At 35.8% G+C, this 15984-nt stretch overlaps 1 protein-coding gene across 2 annotated transcripts in view; it reads right to left on the reverse strand.

The window, feature by feature from the left end:
• Nucleotides 1-15984, reverse strand: part of LOC129136829 (MAM and LDL-receptor class A domain-containing protein 1-like) — a 68615-nt gene that overhangs the window by 24696 nt on the left and 27935 nt on the right. For both annotated transcript variants that reach the window (XM_063792153.1, XM_063792152.1), the window contains exons 7-8: nt 15543-15640; nt 6297-6470 (exon numbers count right to left, since the gene is read on the reverse strand). In XM_063792153.1, the coding sequence (XP_063648223.1) occupies nt 6297-6470; nt 15543-15640 (272 nt within the window). The remainder of the gene's footprint in view (nt 1-6296; nt 6471-15542; nt 15641-15984) is intronic.

Genomic DNA, 15984 nt, shown 5'->3' on the forward strand with positions numbered 1-15984 from the left:
TTCCTTCAAAAAATGTCTGTTACACCTGTAAATAATGACCATCTCATGGTTTCAAAATCACCTTGGCTGTTCCTATTTTTTATTGCTGGTTTTAACCAAACTGATATATACATATACATATACATATATATATGTATATATGTGTATATATGTATATGTATGTATGTGTATATATGTGTATATATGTATATACATAACCAAACTGATATATACACATACATGTATATATGATATATATACATATATGTGTAAATATATATGATATATATATCACATATATGTATATATCATATATTATGATATATATCATATATATCCGTATATACGTGTATATATGTATATATGTGTATATATGTGTATATATGTATATATGTAACCAAACTGATATATATATACATATATGTATATATGATATATATATCACACATATGTGTATATATATCATATATTATATGATATATACGTATATACACGTATACATACGTATATACGTGTATATATGTATATATACACACATACACACATATATGTGTGTATATATATACACACATAGACATATATGTGTGTGTATTTATATACACACATAGACACATATATATGTGTGTGTGTGTATATATGTGTGTGTGTGTGTATATATATACATATATATATGTATATATATACATATATATATAAATATAAAATGTTGTGACCAATTCCCTTTCGGAACTACAGTCAGCATCAATTAGTAATCAGTAAGTGAGAAAGAGGTCACTCAGAAGAGCTGTTTCAACCACAGATGGAGGAAGAGTGAAAACCTCATTTGATAAGATTCTCAAGGTAATTGAATAATTTACATTTTAAATTGAATTAGATGACTCACTCTTCTAAAACTATTTTTTGGGATCTTGTTGATTTTTGTTTTATTCAATTATATTATTCCTTCTATGAACAAAATAATTTCTTGCTTTTAGGAACCACAAAAATTCATAAATGTTCATAATCAAGTGATTACTTTTTACAAGTGCAAAACTCAGGTGCTTTTCCAGACAAATACGCAATTAACATAGAAATATTGTTTTCAAAAAAAATAACAGGAGCAAAAAATGAATATGAATCCAAGAGAAAATAGAGATATAGTAAGAAGGAGTAGAGAGTAGTAGGAATATATTAATTTTTGAAGAATGATGATGGTATCAATAATAGGAGCAGCAGCCACCTTTTATTTAGCACTTACTATATGCCAGTCACATTCACTTGTTTTAATCCTGTGAAGATGATGCTATTTTCATCTTATTTTAAGGTGAAAGAAACAGAAGATTAGAGAATAGAAGTAATTGGTTGAATGTCACATGTCAAGTAAGAAAAATATGTAAGCTGAGCCATTAATGATTATACTATCCTGCATCTCTCTAATGAAATAAAGAGATAACTGGGCTTTAGTGGATGCTGCAGAATAGGGCTGTCTGGAGAAACAAGATTTCATGCAGCTCTAGATTAAGCAGGCCAAGGACACAGCAACTTTACGGAGACTCGATCACCTTTTACTTTTGTGTTATGAATCTTACCCTTCACTGAATCGTCAAATAATGTCAGGAAATTGTTATTGATTTATATCATTGACTCCGATAAAGAGCGAACATGGTATCCATCATTGTGTGAAATTTCACAAAAGGTTCATTTCAAAATGAAATCTAAAATATGATACAATTACATTTTAATAGGAAGCTCGAAGAAAGTAGAGCAACTTGAAATCAATGGACTACTCAGAAAAAGTGCCACCTTGAGATACTAAAACAGCACAACAGTTGGGGGGAAAAGAAATATTAAAAGAATCTATTTGTGTGAAAAGCTGAACATAGCAAGTGAGCAGGTCAAGTTAAAACAGATTTGAAAAATACTATTAACTCTTTGACCTAAATTTTTCCAATAAACTCTCACAAGAAATAGAGGGAATATTGAAATGTCATTAATTTGCTGTTCTTACAGAGAAAACAGTAAACCTAATTCTTTGCCAGCAGGAAGAGCAAATGCCCTACCTAACTAGGGGTGCTTATTTGCTATGAAACCCAAAGCAATCTGTATTCTGTTATACTGTCTACAATTGACATCAAAAGAACCACACTGAATCAGAATTTCATGGCTAAAAGGGAACACAGAGGTCACGTGATTTGATGTCTTTCTTCTTTCCAATATTTGGACTGGATTACACTGTACTGTATAAATATGTTCAGAGCTTAGTCACGTAGAACTGAAAGCTAGACAATGACTAAGGTCACCCTTAAATGATTCAGGCTACTAATCTTAAATCCTAACCTATATCCAAGAAGACAAACTTTAAATATTTGAATATTTAAAAAGCTAGATTAACTATTTGTAGGTAGAATATCTTTTTCATTTGTTGTCGATAAAAGAACAAAGTAGAACTGTACCTAGCTAGAATCCTCATGTATATTTTCATATCTTTAAAAATACACTCAGAGAAATCAGGTTAAAGCCAGCATAATATCAGCATCTTTTTTTTTTCTGCAGAGGATAAGAAATGGGATGGAGAGAGATACAAGGAAGACAAAAGTTGCATCTTCATAAGCAAACAAACTTTAACATTATAAGCAAACAAAATGTTAACATTAGTTAATCCTGAGCTGTATTTAGGTATTTGTTTCTCTCTGTTTTAACTACTAGTTAGAAATATTTAATAGTAAATATATGCAATACTCATGGATTTAATATTACCATGTATGTATCTGTGCAAGTGTATCTATTTTTATATATTGTGTATGTATAAAATCCAGACTGATTCACAGCAGAACATCAATGCAAGTCCACAGTTCCTTATCTAAAGTCTTTGGGGCCAGATGAGTTTTGAAATGTGAATAGCTCAGAGCTGAGAATGGTAACATAACACCGAGAGTGTTTATTACATGACACCCTCTGGGAGATTGGGGGCAGCACTGTTTAATCAAACCTATCATGAAATCAGCTGTCTAAAGGCCTCACAGTGGTTCAGGGCAGCTTGGGTTTTGCCTCTAAACTCATTTTTAAAAAGCTTATTGCTTTCCAAACTTAATTTTCTAAATTGCTGATTGGATATTATAGGGCTGTCATGGGCTTCTTGAGAGTGAAATGTGAGGGGATGTTTTTTTCTTATTTTTCTTTTACTCATCTCTAGTTTCCAAAATAAATGTGTGCTATAGCCAACTCATAGGCAGATTAAGTGGGGAGGCACAGAGGAAAAGTCTTAGCTTCTCTGGGGTGAATTCAATGTGACCGAGGCCTCGAAAGAACTCAGCATTGAGGCTGATTGGAGAGAAAAAGCAACACAAGGTGCTGAGCCACCAGCAGGGGGATGAAGGGAGAGGGAGGAGCAGGGCTGAGTTAGAAACCCTCACACATCCATTGCAGCCAAATCACAGAATCTAACCAAACCACTGCCCATCTACAAACTAGTTAATATGCCCCCAGATAATAAGGGATAGTCTCCATTTGCACTGCAAAGCAAAACCATTACTATATCCAAAAAGGAGAACATTAAAGAGAAAACAAAAATTGCATTCACTGAAACTCTTCAGTAATGCTGATGGGTCCATGAGAGCTTCCAGCTGTAGACAGAAATGGCATGTGTTTCAACTCATATTTCTAAATTACTTACTGCTAGAAAGGACATTCTATTTTCTTCTCAATATGTCAATTAATGACAAACTCTGAACGATCTTCTTGGTGAGTTTCATTCTAACTCAAAGCAAACCGAATGAAAACAATTTTCTATAGAATGTAGAATATAAATGCAGGAGGCAAAAGATCAAATTGTTCTGATTTCATTGCCCTGCTACTTGCAATGGAGATTGACACCAAAATGATTCCATGACCAGCCTTTGTGTCAAATGCTTCCCAATTAAGAGCTGCTAGTATTCATGATGTCTTTGTCCATTAAATATGAGAATAGAATAAATTGATCTTTGAGAAGGGACGTTGGGGACCTTCACTGAGTAAAGAAGCCTTTAATGATCAAGCCTAGAGTTCTGATCAAGCGGGAATTCCCTTTATAAAACAGAGAACACTAAGATTTATTGAGTGTCTACTATTTCCAGACAATATCCAAGGAATAACTACAGCAATAAAAACAGCTGAATTCTGTGTTTGTGCCAGATTTGCTTCCATGTGCTTTACAAGTATACACCATATAATCCTCACAATAACTGTATAAAGTAGAGAACAGTAATTGATTACAGTTGATGCTTATGCCCTAGTCTTCCTGCTTTCATGGGGAGGTGGTTCACTGTAGTAACATTGCTGTTACTTACCCCTCACTCCGTGGGAGGAGGAAGATTTACCCGACTGTGAAGTTAGAAGAGTAACCTGGGGGAGCTCGATTCATCCTCTTCTCCCATTCAACACCCACTATTGGGAGCCAGCCTGTCCTCAGGAGGCATGCACACTGATATTATCTCTGGCTAAAGGTAAGAGACTTCGCCTAGAGTATGAGCTCTATATTTCTCCAGCACAGTCAATTGTCCTCTGGGTAATTCTATTTATTCTAAGATCAAGCATTATTTTAAATAAGTGACTCTACATTCTAAAGCCATCTGCTCCAAAATATGTATTCTCTACCTGTTTAACCTCTATATTTATCTCAATTTGTTCAGAAATGAGGATGAGATGACCTTAAATCCCCAACTATTATCCTCACACCCTACTAATGAAAGAGGCATAGAGGGCTTCGGTAACTTCCCTATAATCATACACTTTTTTGTTTTTGTTTTTTAAAGATGGAGTCTCACTCTGTTGCCCAGGCTGCAGTGCAGTGGCGCCATGTCGGCTCACTGCAACTTCCACCTCCCAGGTTCAAGTGCTTCTCCTGCTTCAGCCTCCAGAGTAGCTGGGACTACAAGCACGTGCCACCATGCCCGGCTAATTTTTTGTATTTTTTGTAGAGGTGGGGTTTCACCGTGTTACTCAGGATTGTCTCGATCTCCTGATCTCGTGATCCACCCGCCTCAGCCTCCCAAAGCGATGGGATTACAGGCATGAGCCACCACCCCCAACCCTTTAACTTGAACCCAAGTTTCCAGAGCCCATGTTCATGGCTGCCATTTTAGCTATATTATCTTTAATATTCAGACTCCCCTGGAATATTGTTTTTATCATCACTGGTTTTCACACATTAGGAAATTTGATGCACAAAGACAATATTTACACAGTCACTTAGCAACCAATGAGCAGAGCAGAGACTAAAACTCAGACCACTGACTCCAAAACAGTGTGCTTTCCACCATATTCCACTCCATCCAATCTAGTTTCCAAAATAGCTCTTTTCAAATGTCATCCAGAAGACTTATATACAGGAAGGTAGAAAGTAGAACACCCATTTGACAAGATACAATTGCCTTCTTTTATTATTATATTTTATTAATACATAGTAGTTGTACATATTTATGGGGTAAATGTGATATTTTGATACATGCATATAATGTGTCACTATCAAATAAAGGTAATTGGGATACCATCTCCTCACACACTTCTCATTTCTTTGTGTTGGGAACGCTCCAAATCTTATCCCCTAAATATTTTGAAATACACAATAACTTGTTATAATTGCCCTACTGTGCTATCAAACACTACAGCTTATTTCTTCTATCTAACTAACTACATTTTTTAACCATTAACAAATCTCCCTTCCTAACCTCCTCCTCCCCACCTTTCTCAGCCTCTAGTAACCACCATTCTCCTCTCTACCTCCATGAGATCAACTTTTTAGTTCCCACACATGAGTGAGAACCTGCCATATTTGTCCTTCTGTGCCTGGCTTATTTCACTTTGTATAATGTCCTCCAGTTCCCAAAGGTGGATAACATTCTCAATGTTACCAGGCAGCAGAAAGTGAGGCAATAGGATTAAAATATTACAGCCCACGTCAGACTTTTTTTCACTAGATCATATAATCCAATGTCTTCACTTAGAAATGATTTTAAGTTACTCTTCTCTCTGCCATCTTATTCATTTCTTATCTCCATTTTTGCTACTATTCTACACATGTCTTGAGTGCATAGTCAAAACAACCTCTCTACTCATCACAGATCATGTGTTTGATCTCTGAATGTGTTTGCTTCATTAATATTGAATAAATTCATGAGCTGCGTGTGTTATTTTGTTATCTGAAAGGATTAGCATTAAATAAGTGTCTTCTGTTGCATTGTATTAATTTCATATGTGCTCACCTGAAAAGGTATGAGCTATGTGTGTTATATTGTTATCTGAAAGGATTAGCATTAAATAAGTGTCTTCTGTTGAGTTGTATTAATTTCGTATGTGCTTACCTGAAAAGGTAGAGTAGATTCTCCCGCTTCTGCAATGAGATCAATTTTTGCGTGGCTCCACTGAGATTCGGAGAATCTGATTATTTTGCCTTGCTTTTGCAAGTTTCCATCTAGAGACGTTCTTGTAAAAACTGAGAGATTTGAATGTTGAGACAAATGATACCAAAACTGCACCTGTTGAAAACATGTTTTCAATGATATAAATATTCCATTGACCTGTCTCTGGTAGTTTTTCCTATAATTTGAAATATTCCTGACCTCAGGTGATCTGCCTGCCTCGGCCTCCCAAAGTGCTGGGATTACAGGCATGAAACACCATCTCTACTAATAATACAAAAAAATTAGCCGGGTGTGGTATTGCATGCGTGTAATCCCAGCTATTCGGAAGGCTGAGGTAGAAGAATCGCTTGAACCCAGAAGGCGGGGAGGTTGCAGTGAGCTGAGATCACGCCATTGCACTCCAGCCTGGGCAACAAGAGCGAGACGCCATCTCAAAAAACAAAACAAAACAAAACAACAACAACAACAAACAACAACAACAACAAAACAACAACAACAAAATATATATATATATATATATTCCAAACAACTTCTGTGTTGAATATAATCTTCTCAATTCTCCTTTCCCGCAGATGTGTAACCCAGTCATGGGCAGTACCACTGTTTCCATGGAAGTTTCCAGAATCCTTCTCTCTGGCTTCTTACAAATATGAGAGGTACACGTTGAGACTCAACGTTACAAAATCAAGTATTACTATACAAACTTGATGTTTCAAACAAGAAAAACTTTCCTTAAAAATTATTTTCTTAGGTTAATTTTACAAACTGTAATTAATACTTTATATCAATTTAGTCTCTGTGGTAGCATTAACAAATAATGGGGAAGCTCACAGGATACTCTTCATCAATAATTGAGCCAAGTAAGACAACATTCTTTGAGGGTAGGGAGGCTTAATCATTTCACTTCCTATTCACCATCAATAATGACACCATCTAAAGGTTTGATGGCTTAACTACATAGTGAAGAGAATAGAGAGGATTATGCCAGGTGCTGATAGCAGTAGCCCTAACATGAAATTGCGTACTGTTATTGATTCAACCAAAATTTACTGACCACTTTCTAAGTACCTGGAGCTGTGTGAGGCAAAAATTAATTCCCTCAATGTTGTCTGGATGATTCATTCTGTAAAATATGCCCACAAAACCTCCATTAAAACAAGTTCAGGTACGCTGCAGTCAAATTTTTTTGCTTCTTCTCATTATCATATAACAGGTCCTAAGGCTGTATGTTTTAAAGAAAAACCCAACATTTAAAGATGAGGTCCCACAAAAGTGGAATACTTCTCTTTAGATTCAGTGACATTTTTTCAGGTCCATTATATTTTAAATTCTTTTTTAAAAATGTTTTCCCATTCATCATTGTGCTTTTATACTGATACATGGACAGATACTAGTGTATGTATAGGCAAGCCATGTATTTCACTGTTGGGACCCAATTCCAGTGATGAATGTTGACCAAAAAAATGTTTTAAATGCTTTTTTAAAAAAATTGTTCATTTTAAAACACCAAGCATCTATTTGGTACACATTTTTATCAATGTCTACTTAATTGTGACCACCTGATTTAAAAATTCTGATTGTTTATTTCATTTCAGATTTTATTACTGTGCTTACCTTAATTCACACCTTGACAGGTGAGTTAGAAACAAAAATAATGGAAAGGTTTAATTAAATTCCATGGAAAGAGAGGATTCATGTTTCTCAACTGCGATTACATTTTAGATCCCTGCTGTAAGTTTCACTGTGTCCCAAGCTTGTAAATATTCAAAACAGAACTTTAAACCTAGTTGTACAAGAGATGTGCATGTCCCATCAGAATTTTGAGCTGTCAAACTGTCACTCAGTACATCACCAGTGTGAAGTTATTTTAATAGTGTATTAAGTATAAATGCCAACGGGATCCATAGTCAATGGGATAAGAGCTCAGAACTTATATTTAATTTACTTTTTTTTATAGAATTTGCATTATGCAGACTTAAATTCTTAAGTTATTAAATACCAAGGAATGTTCCATTATATTTTGAATTTTTGAGGGTGAAATCACTGAACAAAATTTATTGATACAGCCCACAAATTTTTTTAATTCATTGTTTTCCCTTTTTACTTTTATTTTAGGTTCGGGGTACATGTGAAGATTTGTTACATAGGCAAACACGTGTCACGGGGACTTGTACAGATTATTTCGTCACCCAGGTACTAAGCATTGTACCCAATAGTTATCTTTTCTGCTCCTCTCCCTCCTCCACCCTCCCCCCTAAAGTAGACCCCCGTGTCTGTTGTTTCCTTCTTTGTGTTCATTGTTTTTATTATTTAGCTCCCAACTTGTAAGTGAGAACATTCGGTATTTGGTTTCCTTTTCCTGTGTTAGTTTGCTAAGGATAATGGCCTCCAGCTCCATCCATGTTCCCACAAAAGACATGATCTTGTTCTTTTTTTATGGCTGCATATTCCGCAGTACATATGTACCACTCTTTCTTTATCCAATCTGTCATTGATGGGCATCTAGGTTGATTCCATATCCTTGCTATTGTAAATAGCGCTGCAATGACCATTCACATACATGTGAATGTATCTTTATGATAGAATGATGTCTTTTTTTTTTTTTTTTTTTTTTTTTTTTTTTTTTTTTTTAGACAGGGTTTCACTCCAGTTGTTCAGGCTGGAGTGCAGTGGCATGATCACGGCTCACTGCAGCCTCAAACTCCTGAGCTCAGGTAATTCTCCCACCTCAGCCTTCTCAGTAATTGGGACTACAGGCTTGCACCACCACACCCAACTAATTTTTTAAAAAATTTTTAGTACAGATGAGGGTTTCACCATGTTACCCAGACTGGTCTTAAACTCCTGGACTCAAGCACTCCACCCACCTCAGCTGCCCAAAGTACTGGGATTACAGGCGTGAGCCACTGCACCTGACCTACAGTAGAAAAATTTCTAGTACTGTAGGTATATGTACCCAGTAATGGGATTGCTGGGTGGAATAGTAGCTCTGCTTTTAGCTCTTTGCGGAGTTGCCATACTGCTTTCTGCAATGGTTGAACTAATCTACACTCCTATCAACAGTGTATAAGCATACTTTTTTCTCCACAACCTTGCCGGCATGTTATTTTTTGACATTTTAATAATGGCCATTCTGACTGGTGTGAGATGATATCTCATTGTGGTTTTGATTTGAATTTCTCTAATGATCAATTTTAAGTTATTGATACAAGCTGTGACTTCACATAAGTAGTACTCAAGTATGGAAACTCTGTGCCTCTCAACCTGGTACATGCCAGTAGCAGAACACTAAACTTTAAACTCCAAATCATGAAACGTGTCATAAATTCCTCACAGAACTTATTATAGTAATTTGTATTTTCTAAGTATTCAGTTAATTGCATTAAAAAAAGAAGAAAGAAATGAGAAGACTGTCAGTAAATGCTTATAAACATTCAGAAATATATATAGAGAAAGTAACAGAGAGAGAGAGAGAGAGGAAAGAGAGAAAGAAAGATAATCTATTCTATGTCAAAAAAAATGTATAAGGCATTACAGGTCCTTAGGGACCTTTGAGTCTTTTGGAGGAAGAGTGGCAAAAGAAAATGAACATTTAATTATAATGAGCATAACTACAAAATTGTGAAAATAGTGTGGCTGTTAAATTTAAATTAATTAAAATTAAACAAAGTGAAAAATTCATTTTCTCAGTTATGGTTTTGTTTTTGTTGTTGTTGTTGTTGTTCTTGAGACAGAGTTTCACTCTGTTGCCCAGGCTGGAGTGCAGTGGTGTGATCACGGCTCACTGCAGCCTCCACTTCCTGGGTTCAAGTGATTCTCCTGCCTCAGCCTCCAGAGTAGCTGGGACTACAGGCACGTGCCACCACACCCAGCTAATTTTTGTATTTTTAGTAGCGATGGGGTTTTACCATGTTGGCCAGGATGATCTCGATCTCCTGACCTTGTGATCCGCCTGCCTCAGCCTCCCAAAGTGCTGGGATTACAGGCCAGAGCCACTGCGCCCGGCCTCTCAGTTGTTTAAAATGCTCAATAGCTCTATGTAGCTAGTAGCTACTATACTTAACATAGGGAACATTGTCCATCATCCCAGAATGTTGCATGAAACAGGTCTGCAAAGCATGTAAGTGAAAATTACACCAAACATTCAAATTTTATTTACTACTTGATCATTTTTAAAGGAAATTTTCTTGATGCATGCCTGCTCCATTCAAAACAAGTTAAGTAAAATGTTAATAAAAAGGGCTTGCTTTTATTTTTATTGGGTCTCCACTAAGGCAGATTTTATATATAGTATGACTATTCAAGACTTTGAATCACTGCATTCAAGAGAATTTCATGTGGTTAAAAAAGTTTCCAACAAACAGTTCTTTCTGAATATTGAAGACAAAAATGGAAGCTCCAATTATTTCATTTTTAATTGTATCCTTATGATTTTAAATTATTTCTATTTTTAAAAAATATATATGTATACATTAAATTATATATTTTACTACCAAAGGAAAGAACATCTGGTGATTTACACCAGTTACTGCATATGGATGAGTACCTAAGCTGGAGAGGGGGTGATAGTCTTAGTTCCATTGGCTCTCGTGTCTGTACAGTGCCTCTGGGACCTTGGGCTCTCTGATACTTCAGTCTGGGACACCCAAGATCATGATTCAGAGGTTCAAAATGAATTCTTCCTTATTATTCTGTTTTCTTTCTTTCTTTTTTTTTTTAATTTTGATCATCTCCTGTTGAAACCCTCCTCTTCAAATTTTCTGCCAATTTTCTCAACTTCCCTATGGACTTTGTTCTAATTCCTTCTCAATCTCAGAGCTCCTTGGTCAGATCTTCATGGCCATTCTCGATTTTACTCCAAACCCTCAGCCACCTCTGCCTTCTCTGCTTCACATCAGACCCTTTATGCCTTCCTCAGTCTGCTTATTGCCACACTTGCTGCACCTTTATCAGATCTAGAATACGAAGATACAGAAGGACAAGAATAGCCAAAAAAGCAAAATAAATAAATGGGAGAAAAGAAAAAAAAACAAGCTAAGATATCTATAGCTCCTCAAAATTCAGCTGGGAATAAGTATATATTGAAAGAGGGGATCATTCACCACATACATAAACACACAGACACACACACACATCCCTCACCATTACCATAGTGATTTTTATGGCTCCTAGTCAGTTATGCTTTTTCCTGGGCATTCTTTTCCTGAACAAGCTTATGTTGAGGTTTAGAATCTTCAATAAAACAGAATCTGTTTTTCCCGTTTAAATGATTAATCTTTATGTGCTTTGATATACAGATTGGAGAGAGCACCTGCTCGCCCTTTCCTCTGTAGACTGTTGCTTCCTCTAGAATCCATCAGCTATTCTAACATTGATCTTTGGATTAAACACAATGACCAGGGAATAGAGCACAACTGCACCATTGCAGGACATGATCCAAAATTACTTTTTTTCTAAATTCTTCTTTGACTCCAGTTCATTGTCCTACTTTGGGGACATTGTAAGACATGGCCTTTTAAAACTCTTTGAGAGAGATTTGTAGAGTGTTATTATTATACTGGACTCACCCTCTTGTAGTTTGCAGCATTTCACACTGAATTGCTGTCAGTATCCCCCACTAAACAACATTTTGTTAGAGCAAGCATGTGTTTAGGTTGTTGTCATTATATTCCCTGCATTGAGGACTGTGATCAACACACAGTAGATAAGCAATATATATGTGTTGAATCGTAGGTATAATGTTTACTTTGTAATATAGCAAGCACTCGGGAGAAGTCTCAGAAGAACTATTTTCAGTTTTGTTTATTTCTCTTTACTTCCTTGAATCTGAACCACATGTGGCCCTCTCTGCATTGGCAGACTCAAATGTGTAGGCTGGCCCTCATAAACTTTACTTTGGGATCCAACCTATCTCTGGTTTCAACTACCTTTGTCCTGACTTTCTCATTCATATTTGTAAAACAATCTATGAATTATTTTTAATTAAGGAATATTAATGTACTTGCAAAACAAGTTGGAGAATTAAAAACAAAAGAAAGATCAATAGATGAACATACAAACTAACTTTGAAAGCAAAAGCTTCATATTATCCATCTTTCTGTATTTAATTGTGAAGTCCTAAAAGTAAGAGATTATGTTACTTACACAGTAACTCAAATATGAAAACTCAGAAAATATTAGTACCCACATTAATCCCCTTCATACTTTACATTTCCTAGTTAATTGTAAACAGTAACAGCATTTCAACAGCAGTAAGATAGAATAGCTTTGGGCTCCCTCGTGTTCTGTTTGTCCTATCTTGTATTTCAAAGAAAAATGCCAATTTTCCACTAGTGGCTGAAAGGACTTTTGAAGCATAAATTAAAGTCCGCATCTTGAACAATGATTAGCTGCAAGAACAATTGTCCATGCTGATGGCATGTGTTGGCCACATATAAAGTACAAGGTAATCCATGCAAAATGGCCCTAAAATCGTGCTGTTAGAAATGGCAACTCACGAGAAAGCTCAAGTTGCTTTAAATTCCTTTCAAAAAAATAAAAGATTCTTAACTGTATTAGTCTGCTAGGATTATGTAGGAAAAACAAAAAACCATATAATTTCAGAAAATGAAGGCTTTAATCATATCAAAGTACCCCACACTGGTTATCTCACTGCTTGACTCTACTACCTTATAATGAAGAACATTGGTTCCATGAAAGCACTATTATTAATACGTTCCAATTCAGAGGATTGGCTAGATTTTCCAGTTACCCAAGAAGGTAAGAATTTGTTTTGTTTGCTTATTCTGTAACTTTTATGTAAGAAAATATCGACCGGGTGCGGTGGCTCACGCCTGTAATCCCAGCACTTTGGGAGGCCAAGGCAGGTGAATCACGAGGTCAGGAGATCGAGACCATCCTGGCTAACATGGTGAAACCCCGACTCTACTAAAAACACAAAAAATTAGCCAGGAGTGGTGGTGGGCACCTGTAGTCCCAGCTACTCAGGAGGCTGAGGCAGGAGCGTGCAGTGAGCCCAGATTGCGCCACTGCACTCCAGCCTGGGCGACAGAGTGAGACTCTGTCTCAGGAAAAAAAAAAAAAGAAGAAAGAAAGAAAAAGAAAATATCACATATTGCCACAAACTTATTTAAAAAATTCATATTATAGTCTTAGAAAAATCCTGAGAACCATAGCTATGTGTATCTCAGACTATCAATAACATTCTCCTACCGTCTACTCCTACTTCCTAAACTGGAAAGCATTACAAAGTAACTCAAATATCCTTCCTGCTAACTCAAAGACTCCTAAAATTCAAGCACATAGAGAAAGGCGTGAAAAACAAATATCTATTCTGGCAGTCTGCAGTGGCGCCTTGAAGCAGTCTCAGTTTTTCAAAAACCAAGGCAAACCATTAAGTCAGTATCCATAGCCTTTAGAGATCGAAGCCTTGGTTTTGAGATAAACTACCAAGCACCCAAAATGTCCATGACAGCATTTTCACTGAGACCCCACCTAAATAACACCCCAACCCCAACTAAGTTACCAACTTAAGCAAAAATTAAGTGTCCTCAAGTGGAAACAATGATAAACTGAAACTCAATCCCAGTGACCACAAATCAATGGCTATCGGGAAGCATACAATGATGGGAAAGGTAGATTACATTTTAATATCATATACATGCATATGATTTCTCAGTGACTCTAGGTGAGTCATAGGAATTTCTAATACACTCTTAGTATCTTCAAATTTCTGTAAAGCAGGCAGAATTAACACATCATATTCCTTTACATTCAATTTTTTCTATATATCTAACATTTGTGATCTCATCACTTTAATGTATGACCTTGAATTAAATCTAAGTTAGCTTGTACTTTCAAAGAAGAAGTGCTTCTGGAGTTTCCCCTCAAAAAAAAAAAACACTCTATATTTATCTTTCTCTTTTTCTGTCTATCTTATAGGGTTTAATTAAAATAAAGAGATGGGAATGGGTAAAAGGCATTTGGATAAAATGGAAATGGAGACCAGGCATTTGCTTTAATTCTTATTCTCACAAAGAAATGGGAAGAAAAAAAAAACAAAAGAAAGGAAAAGAAAGTATCTTTAGGACTTTAAAAGAAAGTATCTATAGACACCACTATTAAGAACTCAGGGCACTCCCACTTAGACTTATACCAAACTGAAAGTATAATTAGGTTTATACCTCGGAATAATATGTCATTTATCACCAGGAATGCCCAAGTAAACTGCTCTAACACTACACTTACAGGCAATGAATTTACTGTGTGGCACTATTGATCTCTTCATTATTTTCTGATAAGTAAAGACGAAAAAATTAGCTGAAATCCTAAGGGCCGAGAGGCATGTTGGAGCTCTCAAAAGGACTGAAAATAAGACAAGCTGAATACAGACCTCTGATTTAGGTGTTACTTTTATGGAAAGCAAAGGAATTATGTTTACTGAATTAACATTATATTTGGTACATATATACCAATGTTTGGTACAAACATTGTTTACCTACTATGTACCAAATATTTTGCCAGGTGCTTTATTTAATCACATTTTAATCCTTGACATTATTCCATATAATCGTGTATGCTTCCAATGTAAACGCTGACATTTAATCCATACAATCATGTATGTTTCTGGTGTAGACACTGAGTCTCAAAAGGAATATACAATTTGTCTGAGCCACAGTTAGAAAGTGGCAAAAGAGACTTGAACCAAATCTAACTAGACCTCTCTAATATGCTGCTGAAATAAAATGGATATTTCACTCCTTAGTTTGTGTTTGCCTGGCACCAGAGGACTCATTTAAAAAACTCAAATTTCAGTAAATATAATCATTTCCATTTGTCTTTCTTTCAACAAACACTTATTTAACTGATTTTACTTTTCTCAATGTACATTGTTGGCCAAAAATTTTGGCAACACGTATCCACAGCTTTAGATTATTGAAATGACTGTGTGAAAAGAATATAAAATAACAGAAAGCTTTAATAGCCCTCAAAAGAATGGTGCCAGTTATGTGTTACAAATGGTCTTCTAGAAGGACATAGCATTTTGTGTTGAAATAGCGCATGTAAATCTCTTAATTCATTATTAAAGTGCTAGTAAAACATGGCGGGCATTTACTAGCAGAGTAACCCAAGCTCAGCGATTTACAACCACAGAATGGCCAGTGGAAATTCAGAACAGTTGATTACCTGACATGGGGTAGAGGCAGTGAGCAATTTTGTAAGAACAGGACTTCCAAGCTTGGCCACCCCGGGGGAGCGCTGTGCCTCCAAATAAATAAACGATCCTGCAAAAACAAAGGGAAAGTCATACGGATGCAAGTTCTCTTACACACTTAGCTGTTCTTTGCTCCACAATCTTATCCTTGCACATGCTAAACTATCAATTAGATAAAGAAAAGTACATTTTTTACATATTTACTATTATGGTTTGTAGATAACAAATAGCATTTATACCGGTATAACATTAAATACCTAAAATAACATTTAATCAATTAAAACAAGCTGTTGATCCAAATCACCTAAACAAACATTTCTGTTGGCTTCATTTATGTCATAGAGTTTGACATCAAATTAAATGAAGCTTCTAAGCTGACAATTAGATATTCAACACGCCCTTATGAAATACCCA

Source organism: Pan troglodytes, chromosome 14 (genome assembly GCF_028858775.2).
Source record: "Pan troglodytes isolate AG18354 chromosome 14, NHGRI_mPanTro3-v2.0_pri, whole genome shotgun sequence".
Taxonomy (NCBI): domain Eukaryota; kingdom Metazoa; phylum Chordata; class Mammalia; order Primates; family Hominidae; genus Pan; species Pan troglodytes.